Here is a 22,104-nt window from a genome sequence, read left to right on the forward strand (position 1 = left end):
TGTCCTTATATAAGGCGAAAATATATGGTAACACTGAAAGAGCTCGAGCTTGACTTGAAGTGTATTGTGCCACTTAAAGGAATACATTTTTAGCATTAAATTGCAAGTACAAATTCAAGTTTCGATGGCCTTGAAAAAAATGGTATATGGCAAAGGTCAATTAGGGAAGTACATGAAATGTAGAGCAAGCACATTGCAAGAAACACGCCTGTTATTTTGTACACCAATGTCATGGCAAAGCATTCTGAAAAGTTAATTTGGAAATACGATGTAAAACTTGACTGGCCAATATTTTTGATAGACTGAAACAATCTTTTTCACACATGAACTTGCTTTAATTAAGGTTTGAGAGATCATTGTTATGAATTTTTGAATTTTTTTCGCATCTAAATCATTTTTTCTTATGTGAATAGGGAGAGTTCTCTGAGCTAAAAGTGGTGTGTAGCAGATTTTTCAATAACAATTGTGGTTTCTTTATATTTTTGTAATGTGAAGGCACTGCATGGTCTGTTACAAAATCTGTCGCTTGAAGATGCACTTGTTTTCTACTGCAAAACAAAAGCCGAAATATTCCACATTTACTACTGTTTAGGTGCAAAGAGCAGTATGAATGGGGACCCTATAAAAACAAACCACTGTTCATTAATGTACTCTGCTGGCTACAACAGGTGTATGAAGTGAATTAAAATACATTGCTATTTTTTAATTATTTCTACTCGGTGCGGTAATGCAAGATTAGGACTTGTAGCATCTGAGTACATAAATGAGCAAATAATATTTATTAAATCAGCCATACAATACTCTGGTTACTGAATGAAGCTTCAAATGTGTGAGATCACAATTTTTAAAAAACAGGCAGGCATGCAATAGCCAGTCATCAATAAGTAAAGTTCAACATCATGCTTAATATTATCCAGCAAGAAATGATTGTATCAAACAGTAGAAATATATTTACAGGGTATTCGTGTTTCAAAATTAGAAAGAATGTGTATACTTTTGAGCTGTCAACATGTAATTTATGCAGCAAATCACCTTAAGCTTTCATAAAAGCGAGAATACGGTTCACGGTTAACCACGAAGAACATGAACTCCATTGTATGAGTTTGCAGCACATGGCTATGCTGGAATCTTGCTTCCTGCATTAGCAAAATAAAAACAAAACATGAGAGTTCACTCTGTACAATTCATTATGATCCTGAACATTGCGGAGAACTTCGACAGGCAACAAGCTTCTGAAAACAACAATTCTAATTACTGTGACCGAACACAAAACACAGCTTAAGTAAGTGGACATGAATGAAAGGTAGGGGAAATTTCTAGTTTTCAAATTTAGAAATCGCAATTACCGCGATCACTAGACCACTAAGTCATTGTGAATACAAAATGGCATATATAGCAGCAAAAATAATTTACAGTAGCCTTTTCCCCATGAAAAATTATGAGCATAAAATGTAAAGACACTACCGACGTCTCTCAACAATGGGTCTTTCTCCAGGAGCATGGATGTGCCCTCACTATAAAACTGACATGAATCAGCAATATAGCTTTTGCATTACACTTCAGAAGCACTGCAACAGAAGACTTCATGGGACAAGACACAATAAGACTGCTATGCTCAAGGCATGAGAAAATGGTTTTTAACGCAACGTTTTACACAAGGAGACGAAGAGCACTACTGTACAGAAAGAGTGCACTACAGATGAAAATGAAGAAACTCCCACCTGCATTCTCACCTGCCCTGCAATACTTATATCCAGCCCAACAATCTCCAACTCTCCACTGCCGTCTATAACGCCGTTTCTGTATACTTACATTTGTTTATTTATTATTGTGTATTTCCTTACTGATTGAGTAAGGATCAGTGTTTCGGCACATTTCCCTGGAAAATTTAGCACGTTCTGCCACCAATTTTTCTCAGAGCACCTCCGTTGTTCCAATGTGTTAGCTTGGCAATACGCTGACAAATACTGTTCCCTTCTTTAAACTAACAATCTTTCCTCATGCTTCCAATTTCTACTTCATACTCTAAATAGTGACGTCCTTTCTACTCAGTTTATGTTGGCCTCCCACTATTTACGCGGTCCTTCATATTGTAGCTGCTCAACTAGAGCCTGAAATTTCATGCTCTCTCCTAAAACCACCATCTTTACCCCACAACATATCTTACATGTTTCCCCCTCACTCTGGGGGATTTTATATAAGTGCTTACCTATTTACTGGACCGCAATGTCACAACCATTTCTCAACCTGTGTTGTCACTACATGCATGAGACACAATGGCTGCAAATCGGCTCCCTGCCTCAACCACTCTGATTCAAGGTTGCTCTCTCTTAAATGTACATTTTATACCTGGAGAATGTCCAAAAGCATTGCATCTAAGTGAAAAGTACTCTGCAACTTTTTCTTTTTTTTCTGTTGTGCTGTAATGGCTACGTTCAATAAGTTCAAGATCTATGAAAACTGTCTAGCTCCAACCAATACTTTGTGTACGTTCAAAGTTATGAAACGCTCGTTTTTCAAGACTTGTCCCACAAGCAGGAGACAGACTAACACGATGCAAAAGACGAAAGCTTATGCTCAGCGACAATGACGTGCCTGCTATTTGCAACAAAATTGTGTTAAATCAAATGTGTTTGCAATTTTCATGAACAGCTCAGTAAAAGAAACGCACACATGTTTTGCTGAAAATAGTTATTTGACTACCACAAGAGGTGGTTTCTTGCAGTTTCTTGAATTCCCTTGCAGTCTAGATTGCAATCAGGCGCATTTCGATTTTGATACTGTATTCAAACCAATAAGAACGCCTCAAATTTTAAGGCTGCCAGAATTATATGAGAATTAAAGATAGAGAAGTTTGATCCAATGAATAAATAAGTTCACTGCAGAGGGTGAACAAATATTCCTTTCCCACAAATAAATTGGTAGGTGGAGGGTGATGTGAAATTAGCACTGAATGCACAATAGAGAATATGATGCTGCTATGCGCCAGTCTGTGAATATCCTTGCGCAAAAGAAAATCCTCATTATGAAAGGCCAACATAAATTGCAAGTGTATACTTAGGATCAGCAGTCATACCACATTCAAAAGCAGTCAATTGCTTATGTACACACCCAGCTTGAACCTGTGCAAGGCTCTCAGTATTGTACAAATAAAAAAATACCCGCAATGTGCGCTGTACCATCGGCAATATCTAAAAACAGCACACAACTGCACATATCAACCTAAGGCCACCAAAGCAGCCTCATAGTATTAAATTGAAAATGGCTCATTATGTTAGGTTACATGCCTATGTCTACTTACAATGTTGTCTTCACAACAGCGTTGAACATGACATCAACTACTTGTCTGAAGGCAAACATAAGTGGTTTGCCCCTGATGGCTTTCTGATGGAGAGGGCAAAGGCTGGGCATTGTGAGACTGCTGCTGTCACCTGAATGACCTGCGAGAAATGTATTTTTCAGTTCCAGATAAACAAATGCTATCAGAACGAGAGATAACGAGAAATGCTATCAGAACTGGCAATAAGGCTAATTTTTGGTTTGCAAGAGAAAAACTATAGTATGGACTTGGAGCAGCTTACTGAAAAAAAAAAAAAACAAGCCTCATACCGCAGACGTTGTAGTGAAGTTCTTTGCATTGAAATCTCCACACACCTGTATGCTTGCCTGCTCTAACACTGTTGCCAGTGCTGTGCCAGCGTGATTTGCATAGTTTAATATTTCTTATAGTGATCCCTAAGTTTATTACCAGCTATGAAAGTAGTTGCAAGATTTCTTAAGATAAGTTCAATGACATGATAAATCGTAGTGCCACATTGCAAATCTGTATTCGTTCTCACTAGTGACTTGCACTACTATTCTGACTATAACTGTAGTGAATCAAATTTGATTATTGTGCTTACTTGCCAATATTGGCCAAACAGCACTATAGCGAGTTAGAAAATTCCGAGCGATTTAGGGGTAAATGCGAGAAAAATACGTTAGCAAACCTTGCAAGTCTTGCGGGTCTCAAATCCATTATATAAACCACGTTCACCACATTGCAATGGGTTCTTCAGTAGGTCACTTGACAAATGTCCTGTCTTTTCGAGGAACTAAGTCTCTCTCTCTCTCTCTTTCTCTCTCTCTCTCTATATATATATATATATATATATATACCTTTACCACATGACTCACTTCCAACACTTCGCAACTTCACACACATACTTTTATTTTACACTTTGACACTCCTACTGCTAAAGCATATAAACCTTTATGTGACTAAATGAAACCTTCTCAGTTGTTTATAAACCTCCAGATCATTCCCATTGTCAAGAGCCAGGGCATGCGCTGTAAATTAAACTTTTTCCGAATTGTAATATGGCTATAGTGGACGATTCTCGAAGGGCAGGCAAACCACCCAGAGAGACCTAAAGCGTAGCACTTCATGCTTCATATTATTTTGAAATTGTTAAAAGCTCCTGAAACCAATTGGTATATACGGGGGACATCACAAATAACCAGCTATTCACGATTTAAGCAGTTGTCTACTTGAATTGCGGGGTTTTACGTGCCAAAACAACAACTTGATTATGAGGTACGCGGTTGTGGGAGACTCCGGATTAACTTTGACTACCATAGGCTTTTTTTCAACAGTGCCCCCCAATGCATGGGACACGGGCGTTTTTGCATTTCGCCCACCGCCGCCTCCATAAGCAGTTGTCTACTTCAACGAAATTGTGGGATAATGGGAAACACAAAGTTTTGCAATCGAAATTAGTGTAATCGTAAAACACATTAGCGGATTTCCGATTCATTTATTTACGCTATTGGTAAAACTTCGTTTCATAATAACAATCAAGGAAGTGGTTCCATCAGGATAGAGGACGGGAAAAGGCGGTAACTTACACCTGACGCTTTCCCACTGGTCCTCCTGAGAAACGGCGCCTCTTATTGCAGTCTTCCAGGGTGACTCGAAACCAAACTTGGTTTTCATGGCCAGGACAGCCGCTGCACCAATATGGATGAGGTTTATTGCGTGTAAAACTACCGACCGTATGCAATACACACGCGCACACACAAAGCGCACTCACGCGTATACGCACTCACCAGCACTGCAGACACACAAGCGCGCACACCCACCAACAAGCACACACATACATGCACGCAGACCCCCACACACGCAAACACGTGCACGCACACGCAGACCCGCATACAGACGCGCGCGGCCGCACACAAAGCGCTCAAAAAAAAACCCTCACGCACGCGCACACGACGCGCGAGCCGCACACAAACACGCGCGTTTACGCAGACACGCAATGCGCTTACAAAAAACGTATGCACGCCGCGCGCACACGCATACAAAGCGCTCGCAAAACAAGCAGGCACGCACACGCAAGTGCGCGCGCACACAAACACACAGGACACTAGTCCAAAACGCGCTGAAGGTGTCCGGCAAGCAGCAGCAGCAGTACGCGACCGCGCCAGGGAGGGCCAACATCGCACCAGTACTTTCGAAATGCGAAGGCAGTCGTCACTTCTTTTAGTGCGCGATACAAAAAAAATGGTCGACCAGATTTCACTCAAGTGCGAACGACCGTGTTACAAGCCACGCTGAACTCGCAAGAGCACCATATTTCTGCAAGTTCAAGCGCCTATGCAGGCGCACAGTCGAGGTATAGCCATCTTGCCGGACTATACGATCGAGCACAACTGCTTTTGCGCTTACACTAGTAATTATGCTATGGAATCATAGCGAGATACTTCTACAGCCAACAATAAAACGTAATAAAATAAACAAAGCCACGAATAAACGGGCACTTGCCTGAAACATTCCTTGCTGACAGAACTACCGACCGCCGACACCGGGCACGTTGCAACAGTTCGTATCAGCCTCCGTGGATCCATCTTCCGGCGTGTAACAAGGCTTTGCGTTGAGGTTGGGCACGGTTAATACACGACACACGGGCCACATCTCAGATAAGGCCGAGCACAAAACCAATCTCACGTTTAAAACTATTTCGCAGAGCGCGAAGCGCGAACAAAGGCAAAATAGAGACAATGCACCTTGCGAAGCAAGCGCCATAGAGCAGCGAACGAGGTGATGAAGCAGTTTCCGCCTTACACCCTGCCGCGCACCGCGTTGTCTAGGCAACGGTATAGCATTGTCGCGTCACTTCCAGTCGCTTTTCATTCGGCAGGGCGCAACCGCGTAAATCGCGCTGCGCCGAACACAGACGAACGACAGGTTTGCTTGCTCGCGTGGCCGCCTGCTTGCTGCCCCTTCGTTGTGGCGTTAGCAGTGAGCTGGGAGTTGCGAATACGTTTCGTGCCGAGCCTTTCTTTTTTGGACGCTGTCTGGGCCGCATCACTGTGGGTGCAGCGCACAAATAGTGACCGTGAGCGAGCCGATCGGCGCTCTTCTACAGGTGCGATCACATTACCCACTGCGTCCGAATGAGGCGGCCATGCGAGGATCAGCAGCGTGTATGGTTTCAGCGAGATCGTGGCTCGATAAGGGCGCTCACATATTGGTCGTGCGACGGTGAGGCGCAAGCATTCACATCACTCATGCGCGTCTGCCAAAGGAGTGACAGTTGTGCTCTTCCGCACCACATATTGCTCAATGCGCCGACGTATACGCGTTCTTGTGCCCAGATTTTGCATGCATCCTTGTGTTCAGCACCCTTCAGTTGTCAATTTAACACCCTTCTTTGAGTAACTTCACACCTTATGTATGGTATACACCCTTATGATAGGGTGTTTTGAGCAATATGGGTGTTAAAGAGTGTACACGTGGGTGTAAATACGAAAAACACCCTGCTTAACGCCATTAGGGGTGTAAAATGTTTAGTGTGCATGGTCCGAAAAGGCTACGAACCCACGGCCATTGGTGGGAGTCGAAACCACGACCTTTGATGTTAATTAAGACGAAGTTAATTAAGTTAGAGTTAGTTAAGGCATTAAGAAGGGTGTAAGATTGGGCTTGTTGGTGAAACATGCTTCAAAGTCAGGTTAACAGCGCAAGGCCATCAGAGGGGACAGAAGAGAGAACAGAGCGGTGAACTTTTTTGCGGACACAGAACGAAAGCGTGCGCGCTCGGCAGGTGGCAACTGAGATGACGTTGACGGGCCCTTTTCAATGTCTACTGCTTCAACCGCGTGCTATCGTCAACGTCAGCGCTCTGTTCTCTCTTTTGTCCCCTCTGGTGGCCTTAAGCTGTTAACGTGACTTTGAAGTTAAGGCACTCGCAACCACGACCTTTGGTGGGAGTCGCAACCACGACCTCTGGTGGGAGTCGTACCCTCGACCTTTGGTGTTAATGCGAAGCTAATGAAGGCAGAGTTAATTAAGGTAGCGTTAATTAACGCACGCGAGCCAGCGACCTTCGGTGTTAATTAAAGCACTCGAACCCACGACCTTGAGTTATGCGCACCGTGTGACGAACACCGTTGGTCACGCTGCGGCGCTCTTGCTGGCGTGGCCGCTCGAGTCACGTTACGCCACCAGTGGCGCCACCGGACGTTGCCGCGCTTCTGCGGACTTGGCCGCAATGCTTTCGCGTTCATCCACGTCGGGATAACTAAGTTCCCCTTGAATTTTTCTACCTCCTCTTATCCTATCCTAACGAAGTTGCTTGGCTTGCCTGTATGCATGACTCATACCCACTGGGGATGATTGGCAATGAATAGGAAGAGTTAGATAACAAGTCAAATCTAAATTCTAGCTTATCAATCTTTCTAACACAGACGACTCACACGGACTTTGTCTTCCTCTCAAAAGTAGGTTGCTCGCGTACATCGGCGAATGTTTACTCCAGCCGATACCTCGCGAAATCGCGCAAGACTTCCTGCGCATGCCATTGCACCAGCTATCGCGTCACTGTTTCGCATTATGCAAGGGACGAAACTGCAATTTGTTGGTTTCTGCACAGCAGATGCAAACAGACTGCTTGGTCGCAATTTAAAGTGAAGGTTTCTCGGTTCTGTATATCACTTTGCGTGGATGGCTGTCTGGCCGAGTAAACTGAGCCGATACCGGAGAGGGTATAATCAGAGCTGGGCTAATTCCGGAGGAAGTTTAATCAAAGGTAGTGACTTGAGTAGCACATACTTTATGAAACTTTGATTAAGTGCACGATGGTAGGATAGAACCTCGGTCCATCTTGAATACAGCACCTTGAACATAGCCTCTAGAAGCTCTAACCTTTAGGCCAGAATCTCTTCTTTTTTTTACCGTGTCAACGCTAACGATATCTTTGATATGATCGCCGCGTCTGTCGCATTCCGTAGCACAATTGCGCCGAGACGCAATGAATACAAAATTTCATTATCATTATACCAGAGTTCACGCTACGTAAATAGTGCAAGTCGTAAAAATACCTGGTCATAGTGTTTTCCTTGCCGTGGTTCCAGCGTTGTCTCACACACGGCGACGATACGTTGCCTGAAGATACTTACATCTTCCTCCAGGTTACCGCTCGAAGAATCCTGCACGAGCGTCCTTGCAGTCTGGTCCAATGGCGTGCACAGCTAGAAAAATACGGGTGTGTCAGCTCACCATCAGTCATGCTTACTGACACGAAAAGTATACATACGAACTTGTTGCACGAATACGCAGATGGTAGTAACGAAAATATAGGGAGCAAAAGTGTAAACTAGGAGGCGAACTGAGAGGACCTGTTGGTTTGATTCCTCACTCTATCACGCAGTAGAATTATGTATCGTTATGTTCAGGTAAATATGCCGTTTGAATGGATAAAAAACTATTTGGTGGCTTGAGCTTCGTGTCAGTTTGTGCCCGTTAACGTGTTCTGTACATAGAGTGCTGCATCCCAAAACAGCAATGCGCATTCCTTGGGGCTTTTCACGAGGCAGCCCGTTCATCAGCACCCGCCTAGACGGCGACGGGGCCCGACACCGACTGTGACGCGACAAACAAAGAAGCTCATTTCGAGGCGACAACAACCGTCGCCCTCGTGGAAGCGGTAACGACCGCGAAGGCCATACTCATGACCCTGACAAGATGCTCATCACGGAGAGCAAGGAACCAGCGTCAACGACTTTCGTGGAAGGAGCGTGAACCCCTGTTTCCAGATTGTTCGTCCTTGCTTCGAAGGTCGGACTTCAGAGGCGGAGTCCAGCAAGGTGGTGCGACGACCATGGGCGGAGTTCTGTGAGCAGTGCGATCCCTCTGATTGGCCACAACAATGTCATCGAATTCCCTTGTGTAGGGAACTATAGGGACGAGACTCTTTCAAAAGTGGACATGTTTGGTGCAGCGAGGCGTGTGCTGGCGTGTGTGCTCAAACATGTAGTGATCAGGCATGTAATGCGCTCCGACATGGAGTGTGCGCCCATATCTGAAGCCAGTTGTGTAAATCCGTAAAATACACCCGTTTCTACAGTTTCCTTCAACCTACCGACCTCATCTCCTCACCAACAGGCACCTCTCGGTGACAGATACGGTCGACGGCGTGATTCCGCTTAGCCAGCGTAGTACGACGGCCCGGTACAGCGCAGGGCAGCAACTATGCCTTAGGGGCCCCGGCGGCGTAGGCAAGCGGCCCTGTGAGTGACGTACGAGTCCGACCCACGAACCACAAAACCGGGTCACAACAAGAGCAAGGACAATGAAGGTGCACCAATGAGCCCAATTCATCGCTCTGTTTTTGAAAGGTGCTCAGCATGCCCGCTTCAAGCCAAGCGGGCTCTTATATTTCCGACCCGTTTGCTCCTTTCGATGAAATTTAATGGTGTTTTATAGAACATCGCTAACATTCGTGTAACCTTCGCTACAAGGTTTGTGCATTGTCTCGGTGGTCGTCGTGGGATTAGTTACCAATGACGTGAGATGAAACGCCAGCTCATTGTAACGCACAGAAAGCTCGCTTTACACTGGCTTGAATGCCAGCGAACGTACACCGTTTCAGGCGGCCCATGCCAGCATAACATTTATGTTGGGCCGGGATTTCGTAGCGATGGCTTTCCGGTAATAATGCCTTTTCGCGCTTATCGCGCTTTGTCAGAGGTCAGAGCGACGGTCCGCTCGCGTTATCAACGGGATCAGCCGGCCGTGAGCGGTGGATGACAAGACTAGTATGGAATAAGATATAAGTCATCGCTACAAAATCGCGGCCTTGGTCGTGCTGGCTCGCGCCTTGATAAGAAGCGCCAATGCTACCCCACTGCTGTCAAGCTACCCGCCACCTAATTTTGTAAAGGTTTATATATATATATATATAAACCTTTACAAAATTAGGTGGCGGGTAGCTTGACAGCAGTGGGGTAGCATTTGCGCTCCTTACGCAACATTTGTGAAGCGCGTGTCGCAGGAGCTTGTTGCGAATGGTTGTAAACCACACGTTTACGATCGAATGCCACCATCCTGGTCTCCAGCAAGCCCTCAGTAACCTAAATATTGCGCGCCATCCTTCCTATGTGAATTCGCGGCGCGTATCAGCTATGACGTTCAAAGGCTGGTAGATGGCACGAACGCACTAGCCTTAGTGCCCTACAGCAAGTGCGTCTCAGAGACAGTGGCCGTACGAACTAAACGTTGAACGAACAAGCAAGTAAACGACTAAACAAACGAGCGTGCGAACGACTAAACGAACGACGACTAAAGAAGCCAGTGAACGAGCGGGTGACCGCTCGTTTTCTTTGCGAGTGCTCCACCGCCGCATCTTACCTTCACACACTTTAAGCACGTAAGTACGCCTCAAAGACCTATGATGCTGTCGTTCGGCGACGAACGCACCCCGTAACTTGGTTTCGGGAGGGCAAGCGCGCTTTTCATCAGTGCCTTTATATCGCAAATCCACCGGGCGACCGCCAACGACGAACACGAACAAAAGAGGCATACAAAACTATTCGCTCTAAAGAAGGCTATAGTAAGTAACCACAAAAGGCAGACAGTTGCTTTCCTAAGACGAGTTTTCACGCTCGAGCATCAAATGTTGTCAAAACAATTCTGCTGAATCTTAAAAGTTTCATAATCACGCTTTCTCACGCAGCCTCGCGTGCCCGCGAATTCACGCCTGTTGGCCTACAAAACGATTAAGCTTCTTGCCTTTGCTGAAACTGTTTTGGCATCCGAAGGCGCAGCAGGTCACGGTGATGGGAAATGCCGTGAAGCGACGTCGCACTTCCCGCGAAACTTAGTTCAAGGCGTTCGCAAACCAAAACACGGAAGAGCAACGGCGCCAACATGCGCTCCTCGCCAGTCGGTAGACGTTTCTCAAGCGAAAATGGCGGTGGAGCGCGACCGTAAACAAACAACGCGCATGGAAAGGAAAGACAAGCGCTACTCACAACTCTTTAATAGCGGGAAGGGTTTCAAGCATATATCACCTTGTCACGCACGCGCACAATAAAAATAGAGACACGTCGCAAGAACACGTGCAAGTCAAAGACGGTTTCGCAAGAAGTCAAACTCTTGAGTTAAGAAGTGCGGCTGACAGCTCACTTATACACCGATATGTGTTCTTTTTGGTGAAAAAAAGCTTCCAATGCAACTCTATAAGAAGCGTCGCCGCTCCTGCCCAGAATGGTATAGTCTCCGAGTATAACGAGCCTCACAACCACGCGCACTAACGTGGGCCACCACACGTGCGCCCTTGTCCACTTTCTTGCTTAATTTCTGCGCATGCTTTCTATAAGCGGTCGTTCACGCAACGTTCAGTTTGGACCGATATACACTTTTGCGGGTGAGCATGGGAATGGCATAAGCCAGCACCTCTGGAAAACACAACGAAGGATATCTCATGCTTAGTGCGGCATCCTCGTCTGCTTTCACAACCAATTCGCCAATTTTCCTCGTCAGTAACGGAAGGCCAACTAGACCAACGATTAATTATTCTGACTGACATTTCGTCAATTTACAGTACATTTTGTTTTTCTCGCTGTTTCATGCATAAAGGTCGATATTCGGGATTTCTCAGTGAAATTCAAGCGCATTCGTTGTTCTACCGTATCTATGCTTAAAGAAATTGTAACCATTCGACTAGCTACTCACACAAAGCATTATTTCCCCCTCTCTTTAGAGCAAAAACTTCAATTTCGCTTACCGCAGTTGCAGCCGTGGCATCCGCACGCACGTCTCGACAACGTTCTGGCAGTTCTCGGTGGCCAGTGCGCATGCTCGGCGGTTGCCTAGCCGACCGAGCAGATTATCCTGCGTATCTGTGGTATCATCGCCTGTCTTTTCTTCGGTGCGGCATACATTCGCGCTATCGCTCTTATCTATCGCCCGCAACAGTAACAAATCCGTCGACGCGTTCGTAATGTTCTTAAAGCTTGGCGGTGCGCCTGAATCGCGCTGCGAAACGCAGATTCGTGAAGCCTTGCCTTCCATATGGCTTGCAATGGTGCGTCGAATATCAGCCGGTATTCATGAAGCGCGCCGCAATATAACCTCCCGAAACCCGAGAACAAGGGGGGCTATCCAGGAAATTGTCGAATTCCACCATGTTGCCAAATTTGGTAACATGACGGCATCTCGCGCTACTCAAGAGAACGTTGGTAGCCCTCTGGTCCAATCAGCTATCAAGATGGTGAATTCGACAATATGGCAAAACTTAACGCTGTCGCAACGGCATTCCATACCAAGGATGTAATTGGTTTTCAGGTTGGCCCTTGCTGCTGGCAGATAGGTTATGAAGTTTATTAACCTTGTTCTTTTCTCTTTCTTTTTTTTAAATTCCGAGGTTAGATGCCAACGTCTTCTCCGCGTAATTGAATTTCCACGTACGCGTGCAAATTAACATTCTCCGTGTTTCTTAAGAAAAAAAAAACTACTTTGGCGAAACAGAGAGACAACTATGTAACACTAATCGCTGCCATGATGGAGTATGTGGCTTTGCCGTTGCGTTCTATGGCCGAGGGCGCGGGATCGAATCCTGGCCGCGACGATCGTATTTCGATGGGGGCATAATGCAAGAACGGCCGCGTATCGTGCATTGGGTAACCGTTAAAGAACTCCGGGTGGTCAAAATTAAACCGCAGTCCCCAATTACGGCAAGAATGTCATTGAACCACACTTCCGTACAGGGTATGCTATGCAGCTGACCTTGTATATGGAATGACTATTTTACATAATCGCTTCCAAGGTAATTTTGAAAAGCGTGGAAGGTAATGTGCAATATAATTTGTAAATGGGTCTTCCAAGGGTAAAAGAGCGCCGCAGGCGAGATATTCAAAACTGGCCACGCAGGCTCGTAGGATTGAAAAGCACGACGACCGGATTACTATGCTCATTGTGCGCGGTGTATAGCGATACCACCACATTAGATAGTTGTGCGAGAAGGCGGATACATTGTCCCGATGTTTAGCGAGCGTCACGCATTCCTTGCTTATTAGTTTTTTTGTTAACAGGCATAAAAGCCACATGACAACATTCCTCTTTCTGGGGTTTTACGTGCCAAAACCAGTCCTGATTATGAGACACGCCGTAGTGGAGTCCAGGCTCCGGATTAATTTTGACCACCTGGGGTTCTTTAACGTGCACTGCCACATGACAACAGCTGAGCAAGTGGAGGCAAGGTAGATTGACAACGAGCGTTGCCATTAGGATTGTGAAGTCTCGCAATTTGGCCACTGTCTACGGTATAATGTTTTGTAACGCACCATTCCTTCAAATATGTGCGCTATACCAGGCAGTTTCCAGCGTGAATCGCAGAGAGCACCTGACGAAATGGCGTTAAAAGTGGCGCTGTGCTATATGCGAGGCAGTAAAATGGCGGAAATCACGGTAAACCAAGATCGTTACAAAAACTTGTACCATTGTAATGATGTGTATTAACACCGTTCTGGCATACCAATTTTTACTTTCCACTCACTGAATTTGTGTGCCCATTTGAACAAAAAAAAATGTTTCACTCTAGGAATTGTTAGAATTATATTAACTCACTATTCTGCAGTCGCAAAATCTTGCCAAGGCGCTGATCAGAGAGGCGGGGGCTCTTTAGTGAGAACTTAGGAAGCTGCATCTTGGCAGCACGCGTAGCACTGACCATCACATGAGAAATAAAATAATTATGCAAGGACACCTTGAAGACATGCATTACAACTGCCCATAACAAACAGAATTAAGCCAAACCTTTACATTAACACCAGTGCCTCTCAAAAAGGTTGGAAGCGCCTCCGCATAGTGCGACGCACAGGAGGCGCTAGTCCATGGTCCAAGTAGGTGATGGGAACTCCCGTTTGCTCCAAGTGCGACCTCTAGTGCATACTCAATGCATGTGAGATATGCCGCCCGCTTCCAATGGATTTCAAGTATTCCCTGACAAGCAGTTCACGCTCGACTATAGGATATCTCACCCAAAGATCAAAAAGCCGAATAGAAAGGGCCATTCATTTTTTTTTTTTTGTTTTTGAAACCCCATACTCGCATAAGCAGGTAAATTTCTTTATTTTTTGTTTAATATTTGCTGCAGGATCTATAACAAGGTTCTTCAGATAATTTGTAAAACATGGAAAACCTCTGCTGCAAATTTAACAGACCACCTGTTATCCGGTCTCGTTAAATGCCCATTTGCATATTTTTAAGGGGTGTGTGTGAATATTCGAAACTTTTGAATAACAAATAGAATAGTGTCCTATTCGATTTGGTTTTCGAATCGAATAGTCACTATTCGCAAATGCGAATATTTTTCGAATACTTTTCGAACATTTGAAAACGTCAACTGGGCCAAAATGAACATAAAACTGGCGAAAAAATATGGTAAGTACGGAACATAAAACTGGGTCAAAAGCGAGAACTTTCGTAGAGGAGCAGGCCCCCAACCTACCTCATTTAGGTAGCCATACTTTGCAGGCTGCACAGAGATCATTCGCACTATCTGAAGATCCATGTGCATGGTAAGAAACAATTTGCTTGCTCCTAATGATCCAGTTGTGATTTTGATAAACAACACTTCCCTAATGTACTATGTAGTGACAGAAAATTGCTAACCTTTAGAATACGGGTATGTGGACATCGGTTTATATTAATTGTGACAACGGCTATTCATTGTTCGAAAACTATTCGAAAAGTATTCGATATTCCATTCGCTTCAGGCGCTATTCGATTCGGTCTCAAAACTCACTATTCGCACACCCCTAGGCCCCCCCCCCCCCCTTTTTTTTTTTGAAGAATATCCCGCATTGAAAAAAAAAAAAAAAAGCTGCAGCGAACGTACGTCCGAACAAGAGAGAATTGCTTTATTTTTATGGCTATGGTAAAATTTTCATAATTACAAAATCACGCAGGCTTTAATCTATATTTTCCGATTCTAACTTAGCCAGTATAAAATTTTACTCTATTGGACATTTTATTTCGACCTACCCGGTTCTTGGCCAATCCCCCGGAGTGGGTACGTGCCAGTATATCCCAAGGATATACATCTACAACAAGAGAGGAAGAAGAAGCACCAGAGGAGGCTGCCGTGCATTCTTTTGGAATGATGTACCAGGGCCCAGTTTACGCCAGGGACCGACAGTACCGGGTCCACCGTTGCCACTGGGAGAAGGTGTACGTCTACGACGACACGCTATGGGTGGACCGGCACCTCATACTCAGGCACCACAGGGTGAGTAGGACTTGATTCCGCAAGGCTTAAAAAAGAAAAAGAAGCATAGACCGCACAATGCCACCGGTTGATTATTAGTTGCTTATCCGCACCTATGGGGGTGTGCACATTGGTTTTTGGGCCACTGGACACCGAGTCTGCGCTCCAGTGGCTCGAAATTGCCCGTAACTAATTCAAACGTCGCACTTTCAATATCGCAATGAGCTGCTGAACCTGGTATTTACCCGATATATAGGCTCATGCCAGAACTTGTAAGTCCAGTCCATGTACATCAGGGGCACCTTCGCAGTCTGCGAGCTTAGCTGTCTAATTAGGCCATGTGCATTGTTTCCGACATTTTTTTTTTTCATTAAAACCTGACTTTTGGGTGTTGAGTGGCATTGCGTTATTGCTTCTCAAGTGGCCACCTCGACTTGCCTGTACACCACGCCGTGCACCTCGTACCCTATCATTGACTATAAGAACACCACTGCTAAGTCAAGGTATATCGATGTGAAGCCTTCCCCAAACGTCACTGGCCGCCTGCCGATCATCGGCCTGCCACTTTTCAGAAGGAAACCTTTTCGTCAAGCTAAGTTCGGCTGTACTTCACTTCGAAATCATAAAATTTCGGTTTGCAGTTCAGTGTGGGCGCTAATGTCCACATGCCAGATTGGCCCGACATCTACACGTAAAGGCTAAGAACTTAGGCCGACGTCGATCCCGATGCCCGCCCATGCTTTCTCGGCAAAATCGACAGACAGCTTTGGTTCGGCAAAAAAAAAAAAAAAAAGTGAAGCCTCTATATGAAAATGAACGCTTCTTATAGTTCTTGCTGCGCAGGTTGCGCTCGTTAAACTTCTGGAACTAGAAAGCTTTGGTGCGTGAAAGATAGTCGGTCTGATTCTCCTCCCTTGGTGTTACTGAGAGGTTGAGGTGAAGCAGGAGGCCAGCAACGCTATATATCTGGCCAATTTGACGCCACGACGTTCTCAAACAAATCCACGCAGATGCGTCGGAGTTTGCTGTTCCTGCTAACGACGGTCATTGTCTTGGTGCCGTTCATGCTGGGCTGCTTGCTCTACCGAATAAGAGGCTTCGAGGACGTGAACCAGCTCTTCGGCTTCGGTAAACCCGTGGAATCCACCAACGCCTACAACGACCGTGCCGGCAGGGAAGTGGCTCCGCACGCTCGGTGGGTGGAGCGCGGACACCGGTGGCAAACTCCGCAACGGGGTCTGCGCCTGTTCTCGGCCCACTACCGCCACGAGCTCGGGTGCGGAAATGCGCATGCGCGCACACTCACCCCATTTCGTGTGCAAAAAGTTTTTTTTTTTCTAACGTTGCCAACTTTGCGTCTCCTCTGGAACGTTAATCGCTGAGCGTTGCCTCATAGCGTTAAGCTATTTTAGAACCATCTGAAGCCAACAGACGACGCCAAGAAGAGCATCATTGCATAGCGGGAAGTTACTTGTTGTTTTAATTGAAATGTAGAAATAATGAGCAAAAGAGAATTGAAAGTGGACGAAAAAAAAAAAAAACATCACCTGTGGGAGCCGAATCCCACACCCTCCGATATGCGCGTGCGAAGCTCTGCCAATAGAGCCACGGCAACGGCTGATGTCCCATTCAGATTCTTGGGCATATACCTAAATGTACAAGATCCGACGCACGAAGTGTTAGCCAACGCCGCTCATGGTTATGAGCGGCGTTGGCTACACTAACCGCAAATGGTACGTGGCACATGTACTATATAAAAGCAGTTGGCCAATAAACTCTCGTATATACGCAACCTGAAGCCATCAAAGCTTCCAGAATTGAGACCCTCGCCATACGCAATGAACAAAATGAAGCGCCCCGCTTTCGGTTTTCCTTGCACTCGTTCGTAGATTATTTTAGAGTATCTGGGGACAGAAACTTGCACTCCACATGTTAAGGCCCAAAGCGGCGACCGGATAAACCGTATTTCCGGCGTCTTCCCGCCACATATTGTCAATTCTAAGACGAGGTTTGAACAGCTCAGTTAAATACTAATATGTCAGTTCTATTCGGCGTTGTTATCACGAACACCCGAGACATCCGCAAGGGACACACTTCCGGAGGTATATCCGTGCGGGTAATGAAACGGCTTATGACAAACGGGGTTAGTGACACGTGCCATCAAATTCATTCTTTCCATATTGATGGTGCATCTAAATACGTAAAACTTTTAAACACTGTTACGTTACTATAAATATAAAGTTTCCTTCATTAAACGTTTTCCGTTTCTTTGCGCCGCCAACCTTCCAGCCGTCTCTTACTAGCTGCCCCTGCCAGATTCATTTATATCTCCCCCGTTTTCTCTATAAAACCCAAGGCAACGGCAGGCTGGTACGTGCCGACTGCAAGTCACGCTATGACAAAAACACGAGGGAATTTCTTTCCACGTGGTTGCCCTTTCACGCCTAACGCTGCATAGAGGGTCCTGTCCTTTCTGCAATGTCTCTAAGCAAAATAGAACAAGAAACCTTCTACAGCCATTCGATCTGCGCTACAGCGTTCGCGCGTGTATTCTGCCTAATTCTATGACTGCTTAAGTGAGTAGCTACTTCGATTTTCACTTGACAAGGTCTTAAAAAGCACACAAGCTACTATAGCGCCTTAGGTGTATACTTCTCTGAAAATATACGCTTACAATATACGCGCCCCATTATGCAGTATGGTGTGCTACTGGACAGTGTACTCGAAGCTGGGCGTGCAGTGCACATGACACCCATGGTTTGATACGGGAAAAATCATGAACAGCCACATAAATTGTACGAGACCACTAAAAGAGTGACAAGAAAGTCGACAATATTCTTCCGGGTAACTTCCTGCCTTCATTGCGACTGCCAGCACTTGATAGAAAGTTTAGGACAGGTTTCAGGATGCTCCTATGGTGTTAAAATTTTTCGTTGGCTCGGTACAAGTGCCTCATTATTATTTTTATTGCGATAGCAATTATATGGACACTTCAACCGGATTTCTGCCGTCGGCGTCGCCGTCGTCGTCGCCGTGAGGTTCCCTATAGATAAAATCTTCGCCGCGTGCCGTGTGCCCGAGCGGAAGCGTGCGGGGACGCGCGCTATCACGGAGAGCGAACGCACTCAATCTCCCACGCGCAAGCAAGGAAGCGGGAAGCCAGCGCCGGAGGGAGCGGGGGGGGGGCACTTCCACTCTGCCAACAACCGCGCTCGTCGCTCGCTCGCACCGTCTCTTATCTCCACACGGCTCTGACCTCTTTGCGCCGTGCATTCGCCGCTGTTTCCGTTGAAGCCATAGACCGCACGTACCTTCGCCGCTGCGGCGTATCCGCTTGCTGCCAGAGTTTTGACGGTCGTTGTCTGCAGTCATTCAGTGTGATCTATTCATGTTTGTTTGTGCGCGCTCACACCACGCTTGTTCATTCAGTTAGTAATAGTCGGGCCCCATTTTCCAACGCACGCTACACATGCAATGCTGCCCGGATCGGCAGTGCAGCGCTACAGGTGTGTCCCTTCGCACGCGCTGCCCACGGGAAGCGCTTCTCATCAACACCACCGTTTCACACGCGCCTTCTCGTGGTCATCGAGTCTCTCTTCATGTCGGTCTACTTACGCCGCAGCACACCTGCTTACTTAATCAGCTCATGTTTACTACAATTCATATTGCTACCAAAGCCGCTCACCTTACTTCGTATGACATTGCTGTGTTGCTATCGCATTCATTGCTTCGCCCTTAGGGCGAAACTGTGACATTTTTTTACTTCCCTTGCATCTCATGCAGGTCCTTGTCGAAGCCCACGATACGAATCATTGCGCTTGCGACTACGGAATTCCTGGACACCTGCCTTGTGCAAGCCCGTGTTGTCTACCGGGACTACCCGAACTCCTTTCCTACCGAACCTGTCGTGTGCAGACGGCTGTCCCACTCATCGGAACAAGCAGAACCCAGCGCCTCTGTGATACACGACGTGGTTCTCGAGTTAGCCACGGGTCAACCTGACGACCGTGTACCGGTCGCCTTGTCGATCCAGACGAGCCAAGACCCCCAATCCGCCGTGTGGATCGCCGTCAACACGTCGTTCGTCGAGCCTTTCCGTGACATGGATTCTGTGGCCATCTGCCTGCGCGTCAACGGCGCGAGCTCCGAACACGTGACCGAGTTGGCCGAGTGGTACCGGTCCCGAGGCGCGCGGCAGGTCACTGTTTACGGCGTCGCCACCAGAACAACGAGCACCGAGTTCAAAGCGCCTTCACTTAGGGGAGAGTTCGTGTCCTGGTACGACCCCGAGATGCTCGTCGGAGTCTCGGACGCGACGGCTAAGTCGCTCATGCTCCGCGACTGTGCGCTGCGCTCTTCGGCGACGTCCAAGTGCGTGGCGTTTCTGGGCGCCGACGAGAGGCTGGTGGTCGAGCCCCTGGGTTCTTGGGCCAAGTGCTGCTTGCGGGACCAGCGCCTACTGCGGAAATGCGGAAACTCCTGGACGGTGTTTGTGGAACGACGCGATGACAACGAGCTCTTATCAGCTGGCGAGGGCTCTTCTTGTGAAGGATCTGCTAGCGAGCCGACCCCGCACCACCGTTCGCCGACGACACTTTATCGGCGCTGTGTCAACGGGACAATGCGGGAGGCTGTACTCTTTCGCGTGGACGACGGCTTGCTGGACGGCTCGACGGTCGTGGACAAAAATGCGAACTTTCTCCCGCCGTCCATAGCCGTCTTGCGTCCATTCGTAGCCACCAAACCTAGTAGTGGCCAGAGAAACACTTCCAAAGTCCGAGAGGCTTCTGCGTGGCTTTGATCATGCATCAAGAAAAATTCTCTGTAACTGTTTTTCTTTCTTTTATGTGAACGTCCGTTTGCGTCTGTTACTTCAAAGAAAATGAACGAAGTTCATGGTCACTTACGTTCGTTCGTTATTCGAACACTCCAGTGTGTTCTTCTGGTTTGAAAGAAGGCGTTGCCAGGGCCCCCATAGATCTGCTCCACGGTATCACCCGTCGCGGTGGCTTAGCGGCTATGGTGTTGCGTTGCTAAGCACAAGGTTGCGGGAGCAAATCCCGGCCGCGGCGGCCGCATTTCGATGGGGGCGTAATGCAAAAACGCCCGTGTCCCGTGCATTGGAGGCACGGTAAGTACCCCCCCCCCCCCCCCCCCCGGTGGTCACAGCTAACCCGTAGCCCTCCACTACGGCGTGCCTCATAATCAGATAGTGGTTTTGAGCACGTAAAACCTCAGAACTCGTTTAATTTGCTCCAGGCTAAGACTTAATATAGATAGTTGCCCATACCGTGAACCTGCTGGTTCTCCAAGGCACGTGTGCTTTTATTGGTCCTCAGCCTTTGATCGTCGTAGAGGGGAAAAAAAAAAGCGAAGCTGCAGATTACTACGGCCACGAATTGAAGTGGCTTAACCAGAAATCTCAAAAAGGTTTTTTTTTTTCTTTTTATTCTTTCCATGGGTCTACTTGCTAGCGACGTCATTTTGCAAACATGAAACAAAGAAAGGAATTCAACGCAGTTGGTCACTAACATTTGTTCGTAATTCGTGAAAAGATATTGCACCGATATCCGTATGGTCTCAGGTTTGAAGCAAATTCGTTGCCAGGGCCCCTTTAAAGGTCCACGTCCTCCAAACGCAGGGCAGTATAGTAAATCAAACATGCGAATCGGGAGCGTTTTCCGCAGAATTCAGCGAGATAAAGCAGACTCTCACTGCGCTGGCAGACAGCCTCAAACAGGTCACCCCTAGCGTCAGTTTCATCACCGACAGCGTTCGTGCGCCTTGTATTGACGCTTTTCGTGGCGACTCTACGCTACGAAAAGCGTCTTTCGTGACTCTTTTCGACGGACGTTAAGGCCGTCGGCTAGTGCTGTCGCACGAAAACAACTAAAGTAAACAAGTATCTGACGGTCGCAACTCACTACTTTTGACTCCACAGGTTAAGAAACAATAAAACTACCCGCGTCGCCTAATTCAGACAAACGTCTACGTGCAAAACAACACATGTGAGGGGGCGTATTGTAACAGGGGAACTTTACGAGCACGCCTTTCCACGCACTCCAAGAGCTGCATTGCATTGCATTGCAAGTGATAGCGGCGTCAATGCCCGCCGCTATCGATGGACACTCTCACGGAATTTAAACAGCACCTAAGCCAACGATGCGCGCACCTGGTAGTACGTGTCACTATGACACTACCGCGTGAATTTTCACGTGTATTCGCGGGCTTCCTTCACGCTCGGAAAAACTTTTATGTAGCACGTATTGAGCAACAGAAAGCTGTATCAGTTTTTCGTGTTGCTCTACAATTTTCTCATTGACACTTTTCAACTAATTATAACATTGGGAAGTGATTAATTAGGACTAATTATCAAATTAGGCAGAATGCAAGAAATAATCTCAGAATCTCCAGGCGACGGCAAACAACATTACCTTGGTTCTGTCCAGCTACGTAGCATTTGCATATTTTTAAAGCTTGGCCCAAGTTAAGTGAAACACCCTGTATGTCCCATCAAACCTACTCGGATCAGCCGGACAAGCAATGACACGGTGTGTGGCAATGGTGCATCGCG

At 46.8% G+C, this 22,104-nt stretch overlaps 1 protein-coding gene across 1 annotated transcript; it reads left to right on the forward strand.

Annotated features, from left to right (window-relative positions):
• Positions 1 to 15,295: 15,295 nt before the first annotated feature.
• LOC119432677 (uncharacterized) lies at positions 15,296 to 20,368 on the forward strand. Its single transcript, XM_037699832.2, has 3 exons — positions 15,296 to 15,551; positions 16,541 to 16,806; positions 19,314 to 20,368. The coding sequence occupies exons 1-3, from the start codon at positions 15,423 to 15,425 to the stop codon at positions 20,329 to 20,331; spliced, it is 1,413 nt and encodes a 470-aa protein (XP_037555760.1). The 5' UTR covers positions 15,296 to 15,422; the 3' UTR covers positions 20,332 to 20,368.
• Positions 20,369 to 22,104: the final 1,736 nt, after the last annotated feature.

Source organism: Dermacentor silvarum, chromosome 11 (genome assembly GCF_013339745.2).
Source record: "Dermacentor silvarum isolate Dsil-2018 chromosome 11, BIME_Dsil_1.4, whole genome shotgun sequence".
Classification (NCBI taxonomy): domain Eukaryota; kingdom Metazoa; phylum Arthropoda; class Arachnida; order Ixodida; family Ixodidae; genus Dermacentor; species Dermacentor silvarum.

What these genes read in the sequence shown, in the direction of transcription:
- LOC119432677 (XM_037699832.2), top strand. Translation starts at nt 15,423, where the DNA reads ATGATGTACCAGGGCCCAGTTTACGCCAGGGACCGACAGTACCGGGTC. An exon ending in TCATACTCAGGCACCACAGG is followed by an intron (nt 15,552 to 16,540) that starts GTGAGTAGGACT and finishes AAATCCACGCAG; the next exon opens with ATGCGTCGGAGTTTGCTGTT. An exon ending in CACTACCGCCACGAGCTCGG is followed by an intron (nt 16,807 to 19,313) that starts GTGCGGAAATGC and finishes CATCTCATGCAG; the next exon opens with GTCCTTGTCGAAGCCCACGA.